The sequence below is a fragment of the Daphnia magna genome, linkage group LG2 (assembly GCF_020631705.1).
Source record: "Daphnia magna isolate NIES linkage group LG2, ASM2063170v1.1, whole genome shotgun sequence".
Taxonomy (NCBI): domain Eukaryota; kingdom Metazoa; phylum Arthropoda; class Branchiopoda; order Diplostraca; family Daphniidae; genus Daphnia; species Daphnia magna.
Window position 1 is genome coordinate 2,894,205 of NC_059183.1, and position 26,319 is coordinate 2,920,523.

The window sequence follows — 26,319 nt, forward strand, 5'->3', positions numbered from 1 at the left end:
CGGATAGCACCGCTACAGCCATAGGGGGTTAGTCTTACCAGTGACCTTGAGTTCTGATAGGCCAACGAGAATCACGTGACTAGGGTCACATTTTTTTCTTGTTGGCCGTAGTGCAACTGCCAATTTAGATCACTATTCATTGATAATCGGGGAAGGCACCGATCACCGATATCACCACACCTGATCGACTAAAAAACTCCACGATTAGCGCGGGGCCGAGCGCTAGCTCCGACCACACTAGGGAGAATAATTTACATCATGAAGCTGCGCATCTTCCCTCCTCTAAACAAAACCCCGAGCAATTTTTTGTTTGTTTTGCCTTTGTTATTATTTATGTTTATTTCTTATTTTTCTTTCTGTTTCATTTCCGAAATACAATGCATTTTAACTTAATAATTTTTTTATTTATTAGAATATTACTTAAATAAGCAACGGTAAAATTTCATTAAAATTAGTGTTATATTTGTGAATTTCCACTCATGGGCATTCGGCTAGTGGAACCGGTTTCAAAACCCGATATAACAAAACAAGTCAAATAGAGAACTACTAAAGAGCAGTAAATCATCCTGCGTTGTGCGTTTTCCACAAATGCGAAAATCTCATTTGTGTCGAAGTTGGTCTGATGCGGCTGCAGCGTCTTATGGAGAAACCATCTTCTTCACGTTAAAAATTAAGTTTTTATAACTATAATTTAGATTTCCCCCTTTTCTTCCTAGCAGTGCGTACCCTATTCATCTTTTCATTTCGGTTAGGTATTTTTTAATAAAAAAATTTATCAGAAGTTGATCCAAATTTTTTTTTCTAGCCCCAGTTCTATCTACTTTATTTTTGTTTTATTTTTGTTTGTAAGTTGCTCGTCTCTTTTAGCCGAAGAATTTCGTTTGCTGCCAGAAATTCGTCTGCTACAAGGGGATGAACACCAAACCATTCACAAACAATAGCTAAATAAAAATAAACCAGATAGAACTAGGGCTAGAAAAAAAATTGGGATCAACTTCTGTTAAATGTTTTTATTAAAAAATACCTAACCGAGTTGTAAACTGATTGGATATTGTTGTCGGTGTGGTTTTATGGATTGTGAAGCTAAATTAATTATTATCGGTATACTATGTAAGCTCTATGTTTGAAAAAATTGCAACCATGGATAGCTCTTGATAATATCTATCCATTTGTGCAAAATTATTGCATTAAAAATTGTTACTAGGGTAGTAAACTGATTTACAATTTTTTTTTTAGGTCGGTGCAGTGGGTATCTGGTAACCCCCATCTCCCTGAAATATTGTCGCGAGTGAAAAGGGAGATTGGTTATCTCTTCGCAGAGATGAGTCATCCGCTCCTTGGACAACGCTGCGATCGTGGTGAAGAAATTATCGGGAGAAGTCCGCTCTAAGAAAGATACGCAGATGCGCAGTCCGGAAGGGGAGTAATTTGCGCGACGGTATAAAACGCGGCCCCGAATCTGCGTTAGATGAGTCTCCATCGGGTGAGCTCCCGGAGCTGGGTTCCGTAAGAGGAGTTCCCTTGTTTTCCTAGAGGTCTTCAGACGCTTCTCCAACTTTTGGTAATGGTTATCCCTTTTTGTTCGAGTTAAACCATTGTTTAGAATTTAAGTCATCAATTGTTGTATTCATTTGTTCTTGTTCAAATACAACTCGTGTGACATAATCATAAAGTGTGGATACTGTTTATCTTACACCCTTTTGTTTTCGTCTGTTTACCCTTTTGTTTTTATCTGTTACTGAGAGTGCTAGCTTTTTCTGAGAAAACAAAAGACAAAGAAAACGTTGGTCTGGTGTCAAGTGTTTGTTTTGCTTGTACGTTGTAATTCAGTCTTAAAGATCAAGAGCGTTTGGAATATTCTATTGAATTCTGCTAGTGAATTTTGTGTTGTCTACGTGTAAGTATAAAGATACTTATTGTATTAAATGAATGAAAAACTGATTCGTCGTTTATATTTTAAAAGGTTATGGGCCCAGCTCACGCTTTGTTGAAATAAACGAGATGGCCGATTCTTTAGCTCATGAGGGCATTCGAGATAATGTACGCCCTGTAATATTTGATGGAACCAATTTTGTGAATTGGAATGTAAGCGTTTGGTTTCCCATTCAAAGAAATGAATTGGAGGAGATAGTCCTAGGAACGGACAGGATTCCAGATGAGGTGAATTTTATTATTCATTATATCATTCTGAGGCAAAGTCTAACAAAAATATGGGTTTCAAAAAAAAAAATGTAATTAAAAATAAAATAAAATAAAATAAATAAATAAATAAATAAAAAAATAAAAAAAAATTAGGTGATGGAAGGAACAGCAGCGGTACTTGCTGCAAATGTTTTAACCAGAAAAACTTGGCTGAAAAGAGATAACCTTGCTCGCAGCTTCCTGTTTCACTCTTGTGATAAAGGTCAGCAAGAAGCTTTAGTTACATGCAAGACTGCATTTTCTATGTGGACGTCGTTAACGACACGATATATGTAAAGTACCGAGGAGAGACAACAAAGTCTTTAGACTCTTTATCTGAATTACAAGTTCAAGCCTGAACATGACGTCAAGAATCATATATTGAGGCAATCAAGCTTCTGGCTCAGCATTTGGAGGATGTTAAAGCTCCTGTCACTGAATCCAATCTTATTATCAGAATAACTACGTCGCTTCCTCCAAGCTTCCATAACTTTTTCTCAGCTTGGGAAAGTGTGCCAGTTGTGGATCGCAAGATTGATTGGCTCACAAGACGTCTTATTCAAGAAGAGTCCAGAACTAAGGAACGAAATGGCGGTGATAGAAGTAAAGACGACAAAGCATTTTTCGGAATCGTTGATGATCCACCAAATACTCGAGGAGTTTATGCAGGCAACAGATTTTCACAATTTCCTCGAGGACGAGGTGGTTATGTAAATCGTGGAAGTCGAAGTTTTGGCAATCGGGGTGGAGGACAGAACAATCAAACTGGACAAAGACAAAGCAATCAAACTGCAATTGACAGACAATATTCTATTGATTTCGAAAACGGAGCTTGTTACAACTGTCATGCCCCAGGTCATCTCAGTCGAAACTGTTGTATTGGGAAGAAAGAAGCTCAACCTCAAGGAAAAATCGCTGAAGGTACTACTCCTTTCTGACATCAGGCTATTGCCCTCGCAGCTCGAACCAACTCGGACTGGTTTGCTGACTCCGATGCTACAGTGCACATGTGCAGTCAACGATGGATGTTCCAAACTTTTGCCCCTATAAAACCCGGATCTCAATCGATTGGTGGAATTAACGGAGTTAGTGTAAAGGTGCTCGGAGAAGGAGACATAGTCTTTGTTACCACACTAAATGGCTAAAATCATCATTTAACTATCCAACACGTCCTTTTCGCCCCCGATCTGGGAATCAATCTATTTTCAATAGCTGCTGTTACGAATCTCGGTTGGGATGTACACTTCATTCGTTATGAAGTACTATTCTTTTGCAACCAAGTCAATGTCATAGTTGAGAGTCGTGTCGGTCTCTCTCTTTATCATCTGAACATCTCAGTTCCTCGGAAAGATGAAGATGTAGCTGTAGTAGCTCTTCCATTCAAGAACACCTATGCCGATTGGCATTCTCGACTTGGGCACATCAGTAACGACATCATAAAGAAAATGGCTGTCAATGGAGCGGTCGACGGTCTCACTTTATCACAGGATGCTCCACTATCAACGTCACCTTGTCATGGCTGCATCCTCGGAAAAATGAAAAGACTTGTGTTTCCAAACAGTTCTTCGCCCAGATCTACAAAAATCGGCCAACTCATACATAGTGATCTCTGTGGCCCAATGCAAGTTAAATCTCTTGGGGGTGCATTCTACTTTCTTACCTTTCAAGATGATTGTAGTGACTATCGCACAGTAATTTCTTAAACTGAAGCCAGAAGTTACTCAATGTTTCCAAGAATATGTCAGTCAGCTACATACGGAAACTGGCCAACTTGTCTGTGTTCTACGAACCGACAATGGGGGTGAATATGAAGATAATACGTTTCAATCATGGTTACGGAAGAAAGGAATTTGCCATGAGACTAGGGCTCCTCGCACAACGCAACAAAATGGAGTTGCGGAACGCGACAACAGGACAATTGTCGAAGCAGCTCGAACTTTTTTGTACGCAAATCGGGCACTCCCGTTGGAACTATGGGCTGAGGCTGTTCACTGTGCTATTTATGTTTTGAATCGTGTTCTCTCTAGCACCTGCACTGTCATCACACCTTATGAGGCTTGGTACAAGCGCAAGCCGAATGTTTCAACGTTGGGTATTTTTGGCTCTTATGTTTACATTCTCATTCAAAAGGAATATAGACGTAAGCTTGATCCTAAGGGTACCCTCTGCATTTACCTTGGGAATTCTGATGTCTCCAAGTCTTTCCGTTGCTGGGATCCTATGTCTCGAAAAATTAAGACCAGTCGGGATGTGATTTTCCTTGATCAGTGTATTTCTCGTCTTGCTAGCCCATCTAATCTCGATCAACCGGATAATCAACAAGATATGGATGTCTTCAATTCCTATAAAGATCAAATCAGTTCTATTGACGATGAAATGGATGTGAACCCTACCGCTGATCTGCCGTCTAACGAATGTATACCTGATCTACTGCCAGTACCTGTTCTAAACTCAAGACCAGTACGTGAACGTCGTCAAACTGTCTGGCACAGTATGCTAACAATTCTACATGGACACCCAGAGCCAAGTGATTATCAAGAAGCCATTGCCAGTACCGAAGTTGATTTATGGCAGAAGGCGATGAAAGAAGAGTACGATTCATTAATTGAAAATGGAACGTGGGTGCTTGCAAAATTACCTCACGGTCGTGTTGTCATCAAAAGCAAATGGGTGTTTAAACTGAAGACTAGTTATCTAAAATTGATTCCTGCTCGCTACAAAGCTCGCTTTGTAGCCAAAGGCTATTCTCAAAAACCTGAAATCGACTATAAAGAAACTTTTTCTCCTGTAGTGAAGTTTGACTCTCCTAGAGTAGCCCTATATTTGGTTGTAGCATTGGATTTGGAGATGCTTCAATTGGACGTAACAACCGCATTTCTTAATGGAAAGCTGGCCGAAAAAATTTATATTGAACAGCCAGAAGGTTTTGTTGAACCTTGCCAAGAATCATCCGTCTGTTGTCTTAAGAAATGTTTAACGGACTGAAGCAATTTCCTCGTATCTGGAACCAGAAATTTAATTATTTCCTGGTGAAATATGGTTTGCAATCCTCTACAGCTGACCCTTGTGTTTACGTTGGTCATGGATCAGAACCAGATGACCTAACAATTATCGCCATATGGGTCGATGATGGTTTGGTATGCAGGCCGACTAAAGAAAGAAATGATCTAATTATAAACTATCTTACCAGCCATTTAAAAATGACATCAGGACCAGCGGATCGTTTTATCGGCCTGGAAATTTCTCGAGTTCATGCTGAGAAGAAACTTTTTGTTTGTCAAATTTTGTATATAGCAAAAATTCTTGAAATTTTTAATATGGAAAATTGTGTTCCCAAAACGGTTCCTGCCGAGCCTGGTTCTCATCTCACTGTAAAAGATTCTCCAGCCACTGTCACTGCACAATCTTCCATGTCCTCCACTCCTTATCGCCAAGCTGTTGGTAGTTTTATGTATGCAATGATTATGACCCGCCCTGATATTGCATTTAGTGTTGGACAAGTTTCTAGATTCAGTGTTAATCCAGGACCTGCACATTGGGAAGCTGTTAAACAAATTTTGTCGTATTTAGCTGGAACCCCACGGCATGGTCTGTGTTTTACCGGAACAGATCTTACTAATCAATTTTCGGGTGATTCTGATTCTGACTACGCTGGATGGCCAGACACAAGAAGATCAACAACTGGTACGTTGTTCATACTTAATGGAGGTCCTATTTCCTGGAAAAGCCTAATTCAAAAACCCGTGGCCTGTTCTTCGACAAAGGCCGAATACTATGCAGCTGGTGACTCAGCTAGAAAAGTAGTATGGTTAAGACTGTAACTTGAGACTTTAAATTCCCGTCAAATTGAACCATCGCCTTTATTCTGCGATAACCCAAGCGCTATACAACTTGTCTATAATCCAGAATTTCCTGACAGAACCAAACACATTGCTGTGAAATTTCATTACATTCGTCAAGTATTTTCCGAGGGAAAAATTGCTATGTTCTTCATCCCAACAACTAGTAATTTAGCCAATATCTTTACAAAAGCTTTACCCTCTGTTGCATTCACTGCATTCATTTTGATTTAAGAAGGACAGAGAAAGTGGAAACGTTGGCCGAAGGCCAGTCACTTCCACCCCTCAAATATTCTTCAACGCCTATTAGCAGATATCAGAATTTTTATACAGACCAATCACAACAAACAACAGGGAAACTAGCTCCTACTAGTGAAGTAGGAAAACAGACGACCTCCCCTCCAACTCGATTGGGGGAAACGCAGACGCCTCACCCGTTCACTCGACAAGTGAAAACTCTGACGACCCTCCCCCTCTTCGAAAAGCACCAACCGTCTTCGTCAAAACAAATCGAAACAAAGTTCACACCGTATAAAAGCATAATTAGCAAATCTACCCCCTCTCAGAAAACGGTCGACACGAACCCACATAGACCAACAAAGGCGCATCTAAACCCATACGAGACCTTGTACAAATGTCTGCGGGAGACAGGGGCGTCAAGAGAAGATGCCACAGCAGGAGCGAAAGCCGCCTTGGTGTTGACAAAAACAGCTTGTGGCGCGACAGGGTTCCCCGCGGTAGATAAAGTAGAAAAAGAGGTTAATTGCTCCGCTGTTATGAACCAGAGCTATTATAATAGCCAAAAATTATTACAGAACCAACAACAACAAACGATAGCGTTATTAGCTCAGGTACCTGCTTTCAATGGAATGGGGGCAACTGAGGACTGGATACAACATTTTGAAAGGTTTATCGACACCGCTGAGTTTGAAGAAGGGAGGAAGATAAAACTTTTAGGCTCAAAGCTGTTCGGGTCTGCAGGGGACTGTATTACAACCTTCCAGTTAAATTATCCGAGGGAAGCACAGTCGTTCGTTAAAGGGAAACAGAATCTACATGAGCGTTTTCACGGAGGGGATAACAGAAAAATGTATTTTACAGAGTTTAAAAATTGCACGCATAATTCTGGGGAATCTATCAGGGACTATGCTTGTCGATTACAGAAGCTTTCCTGCCTACCCAACGGAAGCAAAGAAGTCAATCGAGGCAAACGTTCTTAAACTGAGAGAGACAATGCAACTAATGGACGGCATTTTGGGAGGTCTGAAGCCGAACCAACGCAAAAGAATGAGTTTCAAGGACTATAGGAACTTGAACGACCTAGTAAAAACAACAGAAAAATGTGCAGCCATCTTAAATGAGGCGAAACTAAAGAAATGGAGCGTCGACGTTGTTAAGGCCAGTACCCAGGAACTGAGGGAAACAAAAAATGAAATTGCAGAACTAAATTCGGTCATCGAGCAGCATTCGCCGAAAATGAAGTTCACCCAACTGGCAGATAATGGTCAGTCAATCAATACCGTCGCCACGGCTCATAACGCGCAATTAGTTGAAAACAAAAGAGAGATGGAGGAATTGAAAAACCTTTTAATAGCTAGTAATAAGAGTTTTTGTGATATGTTGAAACCATCCAGAGATGCGGAGAAAACGATGAAAATTCTGCAGCTCCAGGTCAACGGAATGAGCCATGCGAGCCCCCAAGCCCAAACAATAGGGCAGTATCAACAAAATCAGGGTAGCCAGTTTATGGACCACAATGCGCAGTTTCCCCATCCATCCCCAGCATATCGTAATCCACAACCATCTCAAAAGGATAATCATAGTAACCCAGCGAATAAAACTCCTCCCAGAGGAGAGCGTTATTGTGCTCGTTGCGCAAATAACGGCAGGAACCCAACGACTCACAACACCGAAAAGTGCGGATGGGGGCCGAACGGGCAAACCTGTTTCAAATACCATCAAGGGGGGCACATTGCACGCGATTGTCCATCAGCCCCACCTCGATCCGACGCCCGATATGCACCTCCAGCGCAGAATACGGTCAGCTCAACCCCTGGAATCGGGAAAACTAGAAGCCACCAATTGTAACGTGGGGCAAAACGGTGAGCCTTGTACTAAACCCCGGCAAATTATTAATCAAGTAATAAAAAACAGGAAAAATAAAATACCTCGCCTCCCTATCCAAATTGGTAACGAGAAATTCAATGGCCTCTTAGACAGGGGGGCCGGTAGAACTTTAAATTAAGACAGAAGTTTTTAGGAGATTGAAGAAAGGTGTGATGAAGTTTACGGTTGACGTCCCGGTCGAATTATACGGTGTAGAGAACACCAGACTAGTTACAAGAGGGCTAGTGATCCTAAAAGTTCAAGTTTTAGGCAATAACCTTCTACAGGATTTTATCGTTAGCGAAGAGTGCATCTTAGGTTTAGATGCATTGTACGAGCATAAGTTCGTTATTCATAGTAGTGAAAGGAGAATTTACCGAGTGAAACAAAACTCGAACCAGGACTCCTCGCCCACCATCGTAGCAAGAGAGAAGGTCACGATCAAGCCCTATAGTGCCACTGTCGTTGAATCAGAAGGGAATGGAGCAAAGCTACCTCCCAATCTTGCGTTTTTATTTCCACAGAGGGCCGGGACTAAACAGTGGATTACGAGTTGATCCTTTCATCAGTAAGAGTAGTGAGAAGGCTGCTTTTACAATAGCGTTAATAAATGAAACGAACGAACCAATTTCGCTGCCAAGATACGAAATGATCGGAACGTTGGGATTCTGCCGAGTAAAAAATGTTAACATTAATTCATGCGCCGAACGCGAGCTCTCGTCCAGTTCTGTAGATTTTGTAAACAATTTACCACCTGATATGTCAGAAGCAAATAGAACCAAACTCGTAAATTTTTTAAACAATAAACAATCAATATTTGCGTCCACCACAGGAGAATTTGGAAAAACAGGGCTGGTAAAACCTCACATTAATTCAGAAGGACAAAGACCCGTTAGACTGCGCCCCTATCGAATACATCAAATCGAAAAACAAGAGCTTGACAGTATTTTGCAGGAATTATTAGTTAATAAGATGAAGACCATCCATGGCCCCATGGGCGGCACCCGTAGTGTTAGTAAAAAAGAAAAATGGCGGAATTCTACTTTGTATGGACTATCGAAAACTCAATAGTATCACAAAAAAAGATTCCTTTCCCTTGCCTAGAATAGACGAGGTTTTAGATTTACTGCATGGGCAAAAGTATTTCACTACATTAGATTTAGCTTCCGGTTACTGGCAGATAGAAATGGACGACAGCTCTAAGGAAAAAACGGCGTTTATAGTGGATAACAATCTGTACAAATGGAATAGATTGTCTTTCGGATCTACTAATGCACCGGGTACGTTTCAGCGATTGATGAATTATGTACTACGTTTCGTTATCGGGAAAATATGTCTAGTCTATCTCGACGACATTATAGTCTTCTCCAAATCGAAAGACGAACATTTAGTAAATTTAGGACGCATTCTCGGCCTTCTAAACGACTCCGATCTAAAACTCGGTCTCTCAAAATGCAAATTCATGTGTGAATCCGTGCAATACCTAGGTCATGTGATTTCAGCCAGGGGAATCACCCCGGACCCAGGGAAAATTGAATTGCTGAAACATTATAAACGTCCGACCACCATTGTAGAAAATCAATCGTTCTTAGGACTCGCGTCCTACTATCGGCGCTTTATAAAAAATTTCGCGGACATCGTGCATCCGTTAATAGAATTGACCAAAAAGAAAAAAGACAAGGATAAACTCAACAAGAAAGTTAAGAAAATCGCAAGAGAACAAGACGCTGGGAATGTTACCTTCAAATGGGGAGTTGCCGAACAAAAGGCTTTTGAGACGTTGCGCGAATGTCTTATTACACCACCTGTCATCGCCTTCCCTGACTTTCGATAAGAAATTCCTTATTTTCACCGACGCTAGCAACCATGGAATTGGTTGGCTGTTCTCAGCCAAATCCAGGAGGGAAAGGAAGTCATTATTGCATATTCGAGTAGACATTTGAATGCGGCGGAACGAAGCTACTCAGCAATAGAGCGCGAAGCTTTGGCCATCGTTTATGGAATAAAAAGATACCGTCTCTATTTACAGGACGACAAATTTGAAATCATTAGCGATCATAGACCACTCCAGTGGTTGGAAACCCATAAGGATGAGAATAGCAGACTAGGTAGATGGTCGTTCGAATTGTCGGCAGTCAAGTATAAAATTACTTGCAAACCGGGAAGGGAGTACGCAAACGCAGACTTTTGCTTTCGCATCCGCGTCGTAACCGCCGAATAACGAACAGATTTTACCGACAATATCATCGAAGAGCAAGGAAAAGACGAAACTTGTTCAAAGATCAGTCGTTATCTCAACAATGGGGCATTGTCAGAGCAAGACGAATTAGAAAACCCAGACTGGGTAAAAGAAATCGAGGTTTTTAACATTAAAAAGGGAATTTTGAGGAGAGATTTCCTCCCTTCCTCGAAAAAGAGGAGGCAGTTCATCCAAGAGCAAACGGTCGTGCCATATTTCTTGAGGAGGAATATTATTAAAGAATATCATGTTTCTCTATTAGCAGGGCACCTCGCCTTTTTATGTACGTATCTCAGAATCCGAGATAAGTACTATTGACCTAACATGCTGCGGGGGATTAAGGAATATTGTAAGTCATGCGAAGCTTGTTCTTTGCAAAGACGGGTGGTAATGAGAGCTTTCCTACACCCGTTGGAGATCGTGACTTCTCCATTTGAAGTTATCGGCATGGATTTTCTAGGGCCTATCAAACCTGAATCCTCGAAAGGAAATAAATATGTACTTGTCATGACGGATGCTTTCTCTAAATGGACCGAGGTCGTTGCCTTGCCCGATCAAATGGCAGAAACGACTTGTCGTGCCCTGATAGATAAAATCATTTTATATCATGGCCCTCCAAAAATTATTATAACCGATAGGGGCACGAATTTCACCTCCAGATTATTCAACGGTTTATGTCAAGAGCTCCAGACTGAACCTAAAACAACGACGGCGTATCACCCACAATCGAACGGGATGACAGAACGCTTCAATAAATCCGTAGTGGACATGGTTCGCAAATATATTGCTAACGGCTTCGAGCAGTGGGAAGAAGTCCTCGGCCCGATGGCGTCAGCATATAGGAACTCAGTACACTCTTCCACGATGGAGAGTCCGTATTTTCTAATCACTGCTAGGGATCCAAACATGGTCGTCGACATGTTTTTAATTCCAGAACAGGAATTAATCCAACCTCGTGATTATAAAAGCCAAACGATGCAACGGTTAAGAGAAGGTTTTACTCTAGCGAGAGAAAACCTATTAGAAGCCAGAAGACAGCAGAAGATCCAGTATGATAAGAGAGCCAAAAAAGAGAATTTTGAAGTGGGTGATCGTTTCCTTTTGGACGTTTTGGTTACTCAACTAGGAACAAGCAAGAAATTAAACCCTCGATACCAAGGCCCTTTTCGAGTTTCAAAAGTCTTCTCTAACCACACGGTAGAAATCCGTACTTACAATGGAAATGGTACCCAGCTTACGCACGTCAACCGCCTGAAAGCGTTGACAGTGTAGAGTAATGCTCAATTGCGTCATCTTACTCTACGAAATAGAGGGTTAAATGAACGAGGCGTTTTATCAGAAGGCCGTGTATTTAGGGCTACAATCAAGACGAATAATAAAACTAATAATTATTAGAATAAAAATAACATACCGATAGGATGAGTACGGCGGCACGGCTGGCGGTAGGAGGCTCCAAGAGTGGTCGGGATCTCAAAGGAGACTGACGGCTCGGGGTGAAAATCATGGCCTTTATATACCGAACTAGCCGGCCCGTGACCTACTTTTACATAATCAAGAGGAAGATGTGGGCCGTGTTAACCCACCCCGAATCAAGTTGACGGTTCTTGACAGGTCAGTTAAAAGGGATTTAAATTTTAAACTAGAGTTAACGAGAGTAAAATAGAAATTCGGGGGAGGGTGAATTATAACTGCATAGGAAATTTATGGAGAAGTAAGTGAATTTGAGGTTTGTTAATGGCCCTGTAGAAAAGCCACCCCTAAACGAGATAATTAGCATAATTGATAATATTAGGCAAGGTTAAACAAGTAACTAAAACATTTAACTGTCAGACGGTGAGACAAAGGTTTATTTATGAAGGGTTCGCGCTCTTAGGGAGGTTTCATGTTTTAGCACGTGTCATTACCCCCGCGCACGTGTCACCTCGCGCACGTGTCATCCCTTGCGCGTGGCATCCCGCGCACGTGTCACCCCCCGCACGTGGTACTATGCGCACGTAGTTTTTATACCCCGTACACGTGTTGTTGTATTATGACCACGTGGTGTTTGGCCTAGATATTTAGGCCAGTTTTCGTTACAACAGAGTGCATGATTTGGAGAGATTAGGAATGTGTCGATTTCGACGATCTATGGGAGTCCAAACTAAGAGCCGCTAGACTAAGAGAAGTTGACTCGGACGACGAACAGGATTTCACTGACGGAGAACCTGAAGACGTATCCGATACCCCGGACCAGGAAGAGGACAAGGAACTGATCGATTTCGACGCGGTAACACAGCGTGACGACAGAGACGTTAACTTAATCGAGTTCGACCCTCTGAACCACTGGAACCAGACGCCTAATGTAACAACCGACAGCCACCAGATCGAACCAAACCTGGGCCAGGGCCAAAGCCAAGATGACTGGTCGAATCTGCCCCCTCCATTAAACCCCGTCCAGCATCCCCAACACCCCTAGAAGAAAGCGAAAATAGCACTAATGCACGTCCCAAAAAAGCCACTCGTCCTCCCGATAGGTGCAGAGACTTTCCATTAGATTAATTATAAGCACCCAGCCCTACTTCCACTTACAGAAAAGAACTTTAGAACCGTAGCTCCCCTTTAGAAAATCCATCAATAGTCTTCACGAGATATGAACAAACATTAGTTCAGTCTCATCTTATTTCCATCCTCCATATTCCGTGTATGCTTGCCCCACCCCGTAGAAGTTTAACCATCTAACATGATATAGTCCACTACCTCAGACTCAATTTGTCTTCTTCTCTAGTTATCTTGTACTAGTTCTCTTCGCCAGCCTACACGTGACAGCGGCCATCATGACCACTGTATGTGATTGTAGCAATGAACGAAAGGATGGGTTCTATCTTTACCGACTTTTACGGCTGGCATTACCCTACGGAAAGTAAATGGGTGGTTTCAGTGTCCAGAGCCGATTGCGAAGAAATGCGGGACTTACGAAAATGTAAAAACGAAACCATGTACGCAAAGGGAAACCACAAATACGCGTACGACGTGTTGCTTCTGTTGCAACCTGTTTGGATGAAAACACGTTGGGCCGTCGCCTTTCATTGTAAAATCGCGGAAGTTGCCCTGGAATGCGAGTGCGACAATTGCACCATCAACTCACCCGTTGGTACAATTGAAGTTCCATACAACGGTTCGGTAACCAGAAACCTCCAAACGCTCATTTGGGAAGACGCATACAAAGAGAATAAGCCGTGTGATCTCAAAATCGCAGGCGAATCAGTAAACGACGGTCTGTTGTACAAAGACTCATGACTCAAAAGTACGGGGCTTACAGGATCGGATCAGCCAAACAGACTACCTTGTTAACGTTTCAAAGGAACTAGAAATGTGTGGCCAATCCGCCTTGTTTAGCATCAATGGAATGGACAAATTCTCATTGCTGTAAACATACCATCGCCGGAACTGTATAGGTCCTATACCTCGGGTTTTACGAACGCTACAGTACCACCAGCTCCTCCATTATTGGTCGAAGTGCTCAGGAACGGCTCCTACGACAGCATCACTGCCCAGAATACCACAGAACGTAAGGTTCCTGCGTCGTTAGCGGCTGAAATCAAGCAGGCGGCGCACTATCAATATACCAGGGATCTGGCGCTGGACCAGGTAAACCGACTGGCGAACGAAATTAAATGCCTCCAATGTGAGAATCAAAAAGCAACACGCAATAGTATCCTCTTGAGTGCTAAGAATGACGGTTGGTACTCGGCTACCCAACTTAAACTACCTAGTTGTTCAAGATTAACGGTGTATGGAGCGCAGGTTGAAATAGCACGTTGCTCACCATTTAATGTATCCTTCGGAGCGGAGCGGACGAAATGCGGAAATCAGACGCGGCTAAAGAACTTCACAATAGCCCATAATGGGTGGCAACTTGTTCCATACCATCCTTGTTATTAACTAGAGTCTAACTACATCAACTTTAACGGAAAAGCGCACATTTACGCGGACTGTGAATGGGTTCCGGTAATCGCAACAGTCCCAACAAATGGTAGACGACTGGTTGGATTAGTGACATACGAAGCGGATAATTCGCTACAAAATTTTTTGCAAATGAATCCCGCGATGAAAACGGACCGTTGAGTCACGCGTCAGTGATGACCGACATCTTGGCTACTATTCACGAGCATTACGCAGAAGATAACTCATGCCAATTATTGACAGCAAACGTACCTATTCATCACGGTTACGCACCAAACATCGATTTTATCGCTAAGATCGGTGAATGGGTGAAAAATTTCGGGGCAGTCTCTGGATTTGGCGCGTTGTCAGTCCTAGCCGTCAGATTTTGCGGAATCGGTTCCCTATTACTCAAGGCCTTTCCACTTCTTGCCAAAATCTTCCAATTCACTTGTTCCAGAAAACCGCCATTGACAATCACGGCTGAAGCACTACCTGAGTCACCGCCAGGGCGACATCCACCCGAACGCTTTGTTCCTCAGATGTAGTGTTGGATTCCTTGTCCTTGCCATGTGGGTGCAGGAGCTAGGAGTGATTGTGACGGGTCGCCCAAATTAGGAGGGTGGGGGGGTGATGTAAAGAATCGAGATCTCTGACAAAAGAGAAACGATGGCCTTCGATTTTCTAAAAAGTCACCCCTCTGGTGCCCCAGGCAATACGGGGAGTTGACCGTTGCGGAAAAAGCCGCCTTGTTTTCGAACAAGAAAGAAGGCCGAGTTGACCGTTAGAAAAGACGCTACCGCGATTACCACGCCAACCAGAAGAAAACGATGCTTCCTTAAAAAACCATAAAAGACCTTTTTTTTGTTTTTCCACTTCAGTCTTCACGACTGTTTTTTGCTGAAGTATTTTTATCGATTGGGCTGTATCTTCGCGGATCGTTTTTCATTCTCCATCGTCGCTTGTAGTTCAATACAACATGCGGTAAATCCCAAACCCAATTAATTTTATTATTTTTTATAGTTACGTTCTTGTGGTAGTTTACACGTTCCACGCGCGTGTAAACCATTACAATTTGGACCGATCCCTACTCTTCGCCATCGATCTGGTGCTTTGGTCTTAAACAAGCAGCCAAAAACAGTGGCGGTAAGAACGAACCATTTCTAAATAAAGTTAAAACTAGTTTTATGTCCAAACCTGGACGAATTTATTTTTAGTCAAAGAAATTGTGGTTAATGTTTTCCTGGGAAGGTTTCTACCAGACTCAATTTGTTTCCTCACACCAAAAGTTTTCGCTACGCTCAAGACTTGTGCAGATCCTCAAAAGCCCATTGACTTTTGCTTAGAAGAAATGACCACCGAAGAAATGCTTGGCTTAATTTGGGAGTTCCGTAGAGACGTCTTTAAACTTCGATTAACGTCGACTTCCAAAACGGATTTCCTGAAGTTCTCAGTGTGACTCCTCACAAGTTCCAACGGATCTACCGCGTCCTAAAGACTACCTAACAACCTTCTAGGTGTATTCCATTTGTATCTACCCCTTTTTCTACTTCTTTCCCAGCAAGTTGTATAACCTCATTTGAAAATAAAAATTCCTCCAGTCCTATTTGGTTTTGGTCCTATTTCACCGCCAATCTTTGAAATATTTGGACTAAATTACCAGTTAAGCATTTTAAAAAGTATAGAAATCATTGTGTAGAATTAGTTTCCATTAGTAAGAATACAACATAACTTTAACACATACTCGTACGTGTTTGATGTAATTTTCGACGATAAATTTTTTTAACTTTTTCTTCCAAGTCTCTGATTTACACGGTAAAATGTTTTTGTCAAAAATAGGGGCAGTAGCTGAGCGGTTGTAGCATCTGAGAGGTTCGAGAATGTTGTCAATGAGTGGATCTGTGATCAATCAACAGCCAGGATTATTCTTATTTTCGTTTTAGTTATTGGTAGACTAGACATCAATGCAAATGGTAGGCCGGTGGTAGAGGATCTACCTCACCCAGTCACTCTATCTTTAAGAAATATGGTAGCAACTTCTACTAAAAAGTTGTATGTTTCATTTCGCTATATCATACTTTATAATAATAATACCTTGTAGGTAATGATGATTTGTGTTTTTTATTGTATTATTTTTTCTTTGCTAATCCAGAAGGTTGTCGACTCGTTATTTGGGGGTACGAATTTAAAAATAACAAATACATTTTTAAAATTTATTTTGAATTTTTTCATATTTTTTGTACTTTTTCATATTTTTTTTAATTTTTTTTATTTGTTTGGTATTTTTTGTATTTTTTGCTTAAAAATATTCCTCGGGTTAATCTAAAAATTAGATCTTTATTCGGTAAAATTAAGCTCATTCTACTTTACCAGGTCAATATACTTTGCTGCATTTACTTTACTATAGGGGAGAGCGGGGTCAAACAGGACACGTACCAAACAGGACAGTAGCAGTTACTGGTCTTGGTGATGATGAACTGAGGGGGGGGGGGAATACTGGGATGTTGTCAATGTCAATTTCTATTACTATATCTGACAAAAAAATCATCGTGAAATTCTTAAAAATTCACGAGTTATAGAGGAAACAAAAAACGAGCGCTGTCTTTTCATTTTTATTTACAGCACATTTTTTGGTATAGGGCTGTTCGACATCTTTTTTCGCATTTGATTTTATCGCGCAACGTAGCATTCGACTAGATAACGTATGGCGATGAAAAATTCCCTAATGTTATATAAACAACGCTCTTTACACTAATCTAATTTATTTCAGCATAACATTGTTACACACTGAATTACGCACAAAACGAAGTTTTTGTCCTGTACGACCCCAATCTCCCCTACTGTATGTAACGTAACTTGTCACTTACAGTGCTGCCCTCACGGGCAGGATTGTAGGTGGCAAGGGCCTTCTTTCTTGTGTTAAATTGGAAGTGGCCCTTGTCCCTTTTTAGTTCAGTTATTCTTGTAATAGTCGTAGACGAGGACCTATCTTCTACCTCCCCCGTAATCAAGGATCTATCAAGTACTCCCTAGTTTTCTCTACTAAGCCCTCTCACCGTTTTGTCAAATTGTTCCCCTCTTTTTTCCAACCGAGAATAAAGTCGTTCGTTTTTTTCCTTTAAGTCAGATTTTCATCTTCATTATTTCACCCTCCATCACTCATCTCTGTTATCACATTCCATTGCAAGTGAACGTGAGTAACAAATGGTGCCGAAACCCGGGATTTAACGAACACGTGCATTTCTCTTATAATCCCTAGTAAAAACGTGTTAAGATTCAGTAAAATTGTCGGGTATTCCCTGCTGCAAGATTTTGGCATACGTTTACGCCAACCTAAAGGCAGAGCCAAGTCTACCACGCGTTGCGTATCTGACTGTATCATCGCTGTATCTACGTGAATAATCGACATCCGTTTACGTGTGACTTCTTTCTTGTCTTTGAACGTTTCTACGTCATGAGTGAAGCCGTAGCAAAAGCCGAGAGTATTGAGTCGGGCGGCAATAACTCTATAGAAGACGAAATGAAGCCAGAGGCAGTGGAGAATGAAGGCCCCCTTCTCCCAGACAACGATCTCAAGCAGAAACGTGGGAGAAGAAAGGCGGCCCACACGAAGATAACGAATCAGCTCAAAAAAGCAGTGGCAGATCGCAAGATGGGAGCCATCAGACTCAAGAAGTTGCAAGTTGCAGCATGGCGAGACGAATTAATTCGTACCTACGAAGACGTCAAAGATCTTCATCACAAGTATATGGACAGTCTGCCCGATATAACGGATCCACAACGTCAAGCATGTGAAAAATGGGAGGTACAATTTGACACCGACCACGTGGAAATCCTCAACTTCACCATTAGGTATGCCACGTCGTCTCGTCACTCAGTCAGTTCTATTGGGACGTCAGCTTCAGACGTCACGATTAGCACAACGTTATCGCAGAAGAGGTCTACTCGGTCGGCGCCCACCGATCATCCCAGACAAACCAGCCAGCTAGACCTGCACATCTAGAAGCAAATGTTGGAGCTGGAAGTCAAGTCAAGTTGGAACAGTCAAAGTTCCAGATGGAAGCTAACGCAAGGTCAGTCACGGAAACGTTGAGTAAGGCTTTAAAGAGTATGGGTGAGCAACTAGGCAAACTCATAGACAGCTCCCATGTCACGTCCACTGAAATCACCGTCAACACTCAGTTGGTTTAAGACTAACATAAGACGTTGCACGACATGGATCAGAAGATCGAAACGGTTAAGTTAGACCTAAACACACAGATCAAGGGCCTTCGAACGGAGATTGGCGTCAGCAAGGTACACTTGAGAACGATTCAGGAGCTAGTCATCGACCAAGGAGCACGCATACCTAGCCGACCACAGACTCTATCAGCTAGAAAAGACGTTTCCGCTCGGTCTACCTTGAAGTCACTCGAAGCCACGGTACTACATCACAGAACTCTGCTTGACTTCGACACCTCTTCACGAGAGCAGCCTTCAAGACCACTGCCTATCATGCATCCAGCCTGCGGCCCTTCTATTGGGGATGACACGTCTTCGGACACGTCCTCTGAGCACCAGCCTGCTAATGGCAGTTCCAACCATCCTCATGGTGGCTGCTGTAGTCGTTCACGTACCCCAAACTTCATGATCCAGCCGTTCGATGGAAATCCGAAGAATTACGCTCGGTTTAAGGCCAAATTTCGAGCCTGATACGAAAACGAATACAACGGTTCTCCTGCCCTCCTGTTCATGTTGGAGCTACTGTCGAAAGAAGTACGGAACGAGATCGGCGAGTGCCTTGCTGATGAAAACATGTACTCCGTGGTGTGGGATCGTCTCGACGCAGTCTACGGCCGCACCGAAGTCATGGACCAGACCTATCTCGACGACCTGCTGCAGATTCGACCTTTGAAGAGCCAAGATGCTGCGAGCCTCAAGACCTTCGCCAATCGGTTGCACGGAGCAGTAGTGACCCTTTCACAGTCGAGATATGTGCATGAACTTCACAGCCGTACTACCCTGATGGCCATAGAAGCAAAGCTGACGACATACCTGCAAGAGAAGTGGAACGAGAAGAGAAAAAAGGCAGGTGCAGAATTGAACGTTCTAGACCTGGACAACTGGGTAACAGTAAAATCCATGAGTGAACAACATGGTAAAAACGTATTTGAGTCTCTGAACACATCGACGTCCAAATCAGTACGGTTTGATGAGAAGAAGCCAGTCAAGAGACCAAATGCTTCTCACACGTCAACCATTGGACACGTTTCGACAGAGGATGGCTCTAAAGTAACGGCATCCTCACCTCCGCTAGCTGCTCCCATGGGAAGACGACCGAAGACGGAGGAGAAAACAGCCGAAAAGACTGACCAGTGGAGGTGCCTCGCTTATAACGGCAGGGCACACAACTTGGCCAGCTGTAACGTGTTTATGTCTTTCACGCCCACGAAACGGGCTGAAGTTGTATTTAAGTCCAGAAGGTGTCTACTTTGCCTCACCGGCAAGCACGAACGCAGGGAGTGTTCCAGAGATATCAAATGTACCATTGGTAGATGTGCTGGATCAAGACACCATTCCCTGCTTCACGGATCCGAATTCATCCCACTGAGGAAAACAAACGGATCAACCACCTCCATCAGCGTCTACATCGACTGCCTTCCTTGGGACACTAACCCAGAAGGAAACGGTAAAGCGACGTGCATGTTTTAAGATCGTGCCTGTTCCTTTTAGCGTCGATGCAAGATGGGGCGACACTTTCGGATTCTTGGATACCTGAAGCGACACCACACTGATCAGGCTAGATATAGTAAAGAAGTTGGGACTCGTTGGCCAGCCTAAACGCATCAACGTTGTCTCCTATGATGGAACAACATCGAACGTTCAAGCTGCCGTTGTGGATTTCTCCCTCTCGTCCGTCGACGGAACAAGCTGGTTTGAAGTTAAACACGCCTACGTCGTCGACAATTTGAAGGTGACACTGAACCCCCCAATCAACCCTCTTCAAATGGAGTCCTGGACACACCTACGTGGTCTTGATGTCCCGAACGTACAACCCGAAGACGTTGGTGTATTGATTGGACTCGACGTAGCAGAAGCCCACGACCACATGGATTCCGTCAAGCCGCAGGCTGGAACAATTGGGCCTATCGCTTTCAAAACACCGTTTGGATGGTCGCTGGGTGGTCACACGGGCCCGCCACAAGGTGAAAGTCCGTTTATCGCCCACAGAGTATCAGAGGAACGTTCCGAAGACCTCAACGAGTTAGTCAAAAGGTTCTGGAAGCTGGAGGCGAAAGACGTAGACATGGAGCAGCCTGTTCTCTCCGAAGACGATCTACGTGGAAAACGTATCCTCGAGTCAACAGTAAAAAATCTTGGCAATCGGTATCAAGACGGCCTAATGTGGAAGACCGACAACGTAAATCCTTCCCGACGATCGGGCAACTGCATTGAAGAGACTTTATTCTCTGGAGAGGCGATTTCAACGAGATTGAGACTTCGCCCAGAAGTATGATGCATTTGCTAAGGAGTACATCGGCCTGGATCACACCAGACTCCTCACGACCGAAGAGTTGCGGAAGGAGTCAAGTAGAACGTGGTATTTACCGCACCACGGGGTTGTAAGCCCATCCAGTTCTACGACCAAAGATCGAGTTGTATTCGACGGAGCCGCCGAGTATGGAGGAAGGTCTATCAACCAAAACCTGTTAAGCTGACCTAATCTTCTCGTTAGCCTGCTCGGTGTCCTACTACGCTTCTGAAGGAGCCTAGTACCGGTCGGCGCAGACATCGAGAATATGTTTCACCAATTAAAGGTCCCAGTAGAAGATCAGGCGGGCTATCGTTTTGTCTACCGGATGCCTAGCAGTAATCAAGCACCGTTAACGTACCAAATGACAGTCCACGTCTTTGGATCAATATCTTCCCCAACGACCTGTATCTTCGCCCTCAACCAGACCACCCACGATCATCGCGACCAGTACCCAGAGGAAGCAGATAGCGTCCGAAGAAACTTCTACGTTGACAACTACCTCGACTCCTTCGATTCCGAAGACGAGGCAGTAAAACGCGCCCGCCAAATGAAGAAACTCTTGCAACTTGGTGGTTTCAACCTAACAAAGGGGACTTCCTCATCAAGGAAGGTGATATCGGCTCTACGTGAGTTCGGTCTAGCCTCACCAACACTGGACCTTGATTTGGAAAAGGTACCCATCGAGCGAACGCTTGGAGTAATGTAGAACGGGGAAACGGATATGCTGACGTTCAAGATACGGAAGCAGCCCAGTCATGACGTTCTAACCAAAAGGAACTTCCTTAGTATTATATCCAGTGTTTACGACCCGTTGGGAAACGTCGCATCTGTTGTTTTCTTAATGAAGTCACTTCTGCAAGATATATGGACGTACGAGTAAAGGATCGGCTGGGACGACCCTATCCCCGAAGAATTAGGCTAACGCTTTCACTAATGGTACGAGCATCTGGATAACTTGGAGTTGTTAACGGTACCAAGATGTTTTCGGCATCAACGTGGACGTTGGACGCAGCAGCACCTACATGTATTCACGGATGCAAGCACAAAAGGATTTGGAGCTGTGGCGTATTTCCGTTTCATCTTCGAGGACCAGTCGATCAACGTATCCTTCGTCATGGCTAAAACTCACGTAACACCAGTATAAGGACTCACGATCCCAAGATTGGAGTTGCAGGCTGCTGAAGAAGGCTTAAATATCGCCCTAGTAATCTGTCGAGAGCTCGAATATGATTTACGTGAAGTTACTTTCCACACCGCCTCTCAAACCGTCTTACGTTGGATCCATTCCCGCACTTGCCGATTTGAAACCTTCGTGAACAATCGGATTGGCAAGATCCTCTGGAACACGAATCGAAGACAATGGCGTCACGTTTCCGGAATTAACAATCCAGCGTACCTGTGTAGTCGTGGCATCGACCCGAAGAACGTCGACGAGTTGGTGAAATTCCACGAAGATCCATCGTTCCTGAAACTCAATCCGTCGGAGGGGGATATTTGGGAAGAGATCGCAGAGCCGTAGGAAAGTGACGTTAACGTAATTCGAGTCTTCACCGTCAAAACGGAGGATGAAAATCACCCGATTGATGACTGTGTAAGAAGGTATTCCAGCTTACTGAAGATCCAAAGAGTTATCGCTTGGTGCAGATGGTTCGCGACGAACGCCAGAGCAAGGATGGGAATTTGCAAGACAACCGTGGGAGAGTTGACGGCCGAAGAAATGTTGACGGCCCTCACACTCTGTGTTAAACGTACTGTTACGGGTAAATGACTGTTCGATAAATCGGCTGATTAGAGTGTGGAGAAAAACTAGCACTATGTATTGACACGAAATTCACATGAACAGAAAAGTTCGATACAAAAAATCGAGATTGAATTGTCTCTGAAAATGGCTAGGATCGGGAGAACTCTCTACAGTGTCGATTTTGCCACTGAGCTGTCGTCTGGTTTGTCCCGGGACATAAAATTCGGTGCCCTTAGGGCGCTGAGGTGTCAGATTTTCGTCCGTAACACAGCCGGCCCTGTTTCGGATGTCCGAAACATCGCATTTTTCGGTCTCCAGCACGCACAGATGATGAGCCACTCGGGTCCAAAGTTTTGTTTCCGTGCCTTTTTCGGACCAAACTGCGACGGATGCCGAGCGAACGGTGCCGTTGAGATCGGGAAAGACTTCATGTACGCGGCCAAGCGGCCACTCACCTCTGCGAGTGGCTGGATCAACAATTAAGATAATATCGTTGACAGCAATATTTCGATTCGGTGCTGTCCATTGTGATCGAGAATTGAGTTTCTGTACGATATCGCGGAGCCACCTACACCAGAAATGAATGATGAGATCTTGTGCTGCTCTCCATCCTTTGGTGGACGGTCTTTCTGCCAAATCTATGACGTCCAGAGGTTCGTTCGGATTAGCTTCGAGGAGAAGAAAATGATTGGGGGTCAACGGAATGGGATCTTTCGGGTCGACTGGAACATATTCGAGGGGACGTCCATTCATTAGCGTTGCTACCCCGACTAAGGCGGACTGAAGAATTTCGTTGGACGATTGTCCGGCCGTCGAGAATGATGCGTAGGGCGGATTTTGCGGACTGAATAAGGCGTTCCCATGAACCGCCAAAATGCGGCGCGATGGGAGGAGAGAAATGCCACTCAATGCCGCGTTTCGCCAATTTTGATCCGATTCTTTCTTGATTGAAACGCGCCAAACCTTCGGAGATTTCCTTTTCGCCTGCGACTAAATTTGTGCCGTTGTCGCTATAAACGACGCCAGGGCAGCCACGCACATTTACGAATCGCCAGAAAGCGAGAAGAAACGAGTCGGTCGAAAGTGTTTCGGCGAGTTCGATGTGGACGGCTCTAGTCGTTAAACAAGTAAACATCACGCCCCATCTTTTCAATGATCATCGGAGCATGGTGATGGGCATTGGTCCAAAGTAGTCTATTCCCGTTCCGGAAAATGGTCGCGTGAACGGGCGGAGGCGATAGGACGGGAGAGGAGCCATAATTGGAGGGGCTGGTTTCGTGCGTAACAGCCGACATTTTGCACAATCTCCCACGATGGATTTTATTATACGTCTCAGCTTCGGGATGTAGTATCGAGATCTGACATCGTGGAGCGTGCGATCAGGTCGCGAATGTTCGAGATAAATGTGTCGCTCTCGGATAACCAATCGGGCTATTGACTCTCGTGATGGAGGATGATAGGATGCTTGATGTCTTCGTTGAATGCGCTCCTATCTAATCGACCACCGACTCTCATGATGGAATTGACGTCGAGGAAGGGGGTATGGTGAACCAGTTTTGAATCGACTGGTAATGGACGTCTTTTGCGGAGAAATTCCAACTCGTGGGCGAAATAATGTTGTTGGTTGATGCGAAACGCGAACGTCATTGCCGTGCGGAGCTCGGGCACGGATAAGAAACTGGGCGTTGTTTTTGGTTTTTCTTTTAACGAATAATTTCGCGCGAAGCGCCGGAGCCAGCCTGATGACTTGAATTTTTCCAACGTTGACACACGTTCGGCGATGCGGATGAACGGGTGAATAGGTTCGTTTGAAATTGATCCCACCCAGCGTGACGGGGTAACTTCTGGATCATCGGAGCTGGGCTCTGATATTTGTTCGGGCGCTGGCCAGCTTTCGCGGGACATCCGGAGAAATGATGGCCCACAAAACCAGCGGTGTTTCGGATTTAAGGATGACGCTGGTATTCCATACGAAGCGTCGTCTGCCAGATTCAGCTCACCTGGGATATGCCACCACTTCTTTGCCACTGACTGGTCGACAATTTCGGTGATTCGGTGAGCTACAAAAGCGTGATAGCGACAGGACGTTGAATGAATCCACTGAAGGACGGTTTGCGAGTCGGTCCAATATGTTTTGGAATGTCCATCAAGTTCATTTCTTGTCGGACTGTGCTGACGAGTCGAGCGGCTAAAACAGCTCCTTGGAGTTCGAGTCGTGGGGTTCATAACTGTTTTAACGGTGCCACTCTTGCCTTTCCGATCACTAAGGCGACACTGATTTCTTCGTTCGGATATGAACATCGGATATATACAAAAGCACCGAAGCCATTTTCGCTGGCATCACTAAAAGCATGAAGCTCTAGATGATCGGGTTTGGTTACGTGGCGGATGCAGCGCGGAATGCGGAGTGCTTCGAGAAGTTTTAGCTCATTGGTCCAATTTGTCCAAATTTTTCGGAGTTCTTGATCCAGCACGTCGTCCCATCCGCACCGGCTGTGCCATATATCTTGCATTAAGATTCGGGCTGGCAAAATGGCGGGGGCAATGAGACCAAGAGGGTCGTGGACCTTCGATAAACCTTGGAGCACTTCACGCATGGTCGATGCTGGTTTTAACTCGACTTTGTACATGAACTGATCGGTCTCCCAATCCAACAAGATGCCGAGCGTTCTTTCGACCGGGAGCAACTCAGAATTGAAGTCGAGATGAGGGCGAGAGAGCTCTGATGGAGCAACTGTTGAGAGAACACGACGGGATGACGACATCCATTGTACGACATTAAATCCACGAGCTAGACAGAGGGCCTTGAAGTCCTTGGCGTCATGAATGGCGTCGTCTTCGTTTTCGGCAGAATAAAGTAGATTGTAGACATACGTGTTCGACAGCACGAGATCGGCAACTTTCGGATAAAGATGTCGATTATCTTCGGTCGTTTTTCTCAGAGCAAAGATGCAAGTCGTCGGCGATGAGACGGCACCGAAAACATGTCGCGTCATTTGAAACGCTTTGATCGGTTCGTTGATCCCAGGCGCTTGATAAAGGAAACGAAGAGCGGATTGATCGCTTGCCGGAACTTGCACCTGGTGATACATTTTTTCAATATCTCCGGAAATCGGTACCGGGAATTGACGGAAGCGGAGGAGGACTGCTACTTGGCTTGTTAACAAATCTGGGCCTTGGTGGAGCATGTCGTTTAGGCTGATTCCATTATGTTGAGCCGAGCAGTTGAATACGACGCGGACCTTGTCCGGCTTATTCACGGACGTGACACCATGATGTGGCAAATAAAACACACGCCCAGGCGTACCTGTGTCGGACGGATCTACAGGAATTGCGTGGCCGAGCCACAGGTATTCTTGGATCACCTTGTTATATTTTTCGCCATAAGCTGGGTCCCGTTTGAAGCGTTTGGAAAGATGTTGCAGTTGCTGCAATGCCGACGAATAGTTGTTTTGCAGCACTGCGTTTTCTTCCTTCCACATTAATGCCACTTCTTGTCGTTCTCCTGTATGGCGGAAGGATTTTTCAAGGAGGTCCATCGCCTTTCGGTTTTCGGTGGAGAGTATCGGTTGAGTTGGTTTTTGAACACCGAAGGCTTCAGTTTGCCACAGCCTCGCGATGTCTTCTCTCAACTCCAGGTCGGATGGCTGAAAATGGATCTGATAAATACCGGGTCTTCTCTCCGAGGCCTCGAACACTCGTGACGGCACTGAACCGGCTACACACCATCCAAATGGCGTTAAAATGGCATCTGGGCCGGTGTCTCCGGAGTGGCAGC

General features: G+C 44.2%; 2 protein-coding genes and 2 pseudogenes across 2 annotated transcripts; 3 read left to right on the forward strand and 1 right to left on the reverse strand.

Annotated features, from left to right (window-relative positions):
• Nucleotides 1-5,381: 5,381 nt before the first annotated feature.
• On the forward strand, nucleotides 5,382-7,108 carry LOC116935614 (the record flags this gene model as incomplete). Its single annotated transcript, XM_045168673.1, has 3 exons — nucleotides 5,382-5,681; nucleotides 5,752-5,865; nucleotides 6,587-7,108. Coding segments are annotated over exons 1-3 (936 nt in total), but the record flags the coding sequence as incomplete, so codon positions are not given.
• LOC116935612 lies at nucleotides 7,109-8,985 on the forward strand (annotated as a pseudogene).
• A 4,320-nt stretch (nucleotides 8,986-13,305) lies between these two features.
• Nucleotides 13,306-14,286, forward strand: LOC116935618 (annotated as a pseudogene).
• A 10,477-nt stretch (nucleotides 14,287-24,763) lies between these two features.
• On the reverse strand, nucleotides 24,764-26,080 carry LOC116935610. Its single transcript, XM_032942887.2, has one exon. It carries the CDS (start codon nucleotides 26,078-26,080, stop codon nucleotides 24,764-24,766), a length of 1,317 nt encoding a protein of 438 aa, XP_032798778.2.
• Between the last annotated feature and the right edge of the window lie 239 nt (nucleotides 26,081-26,319).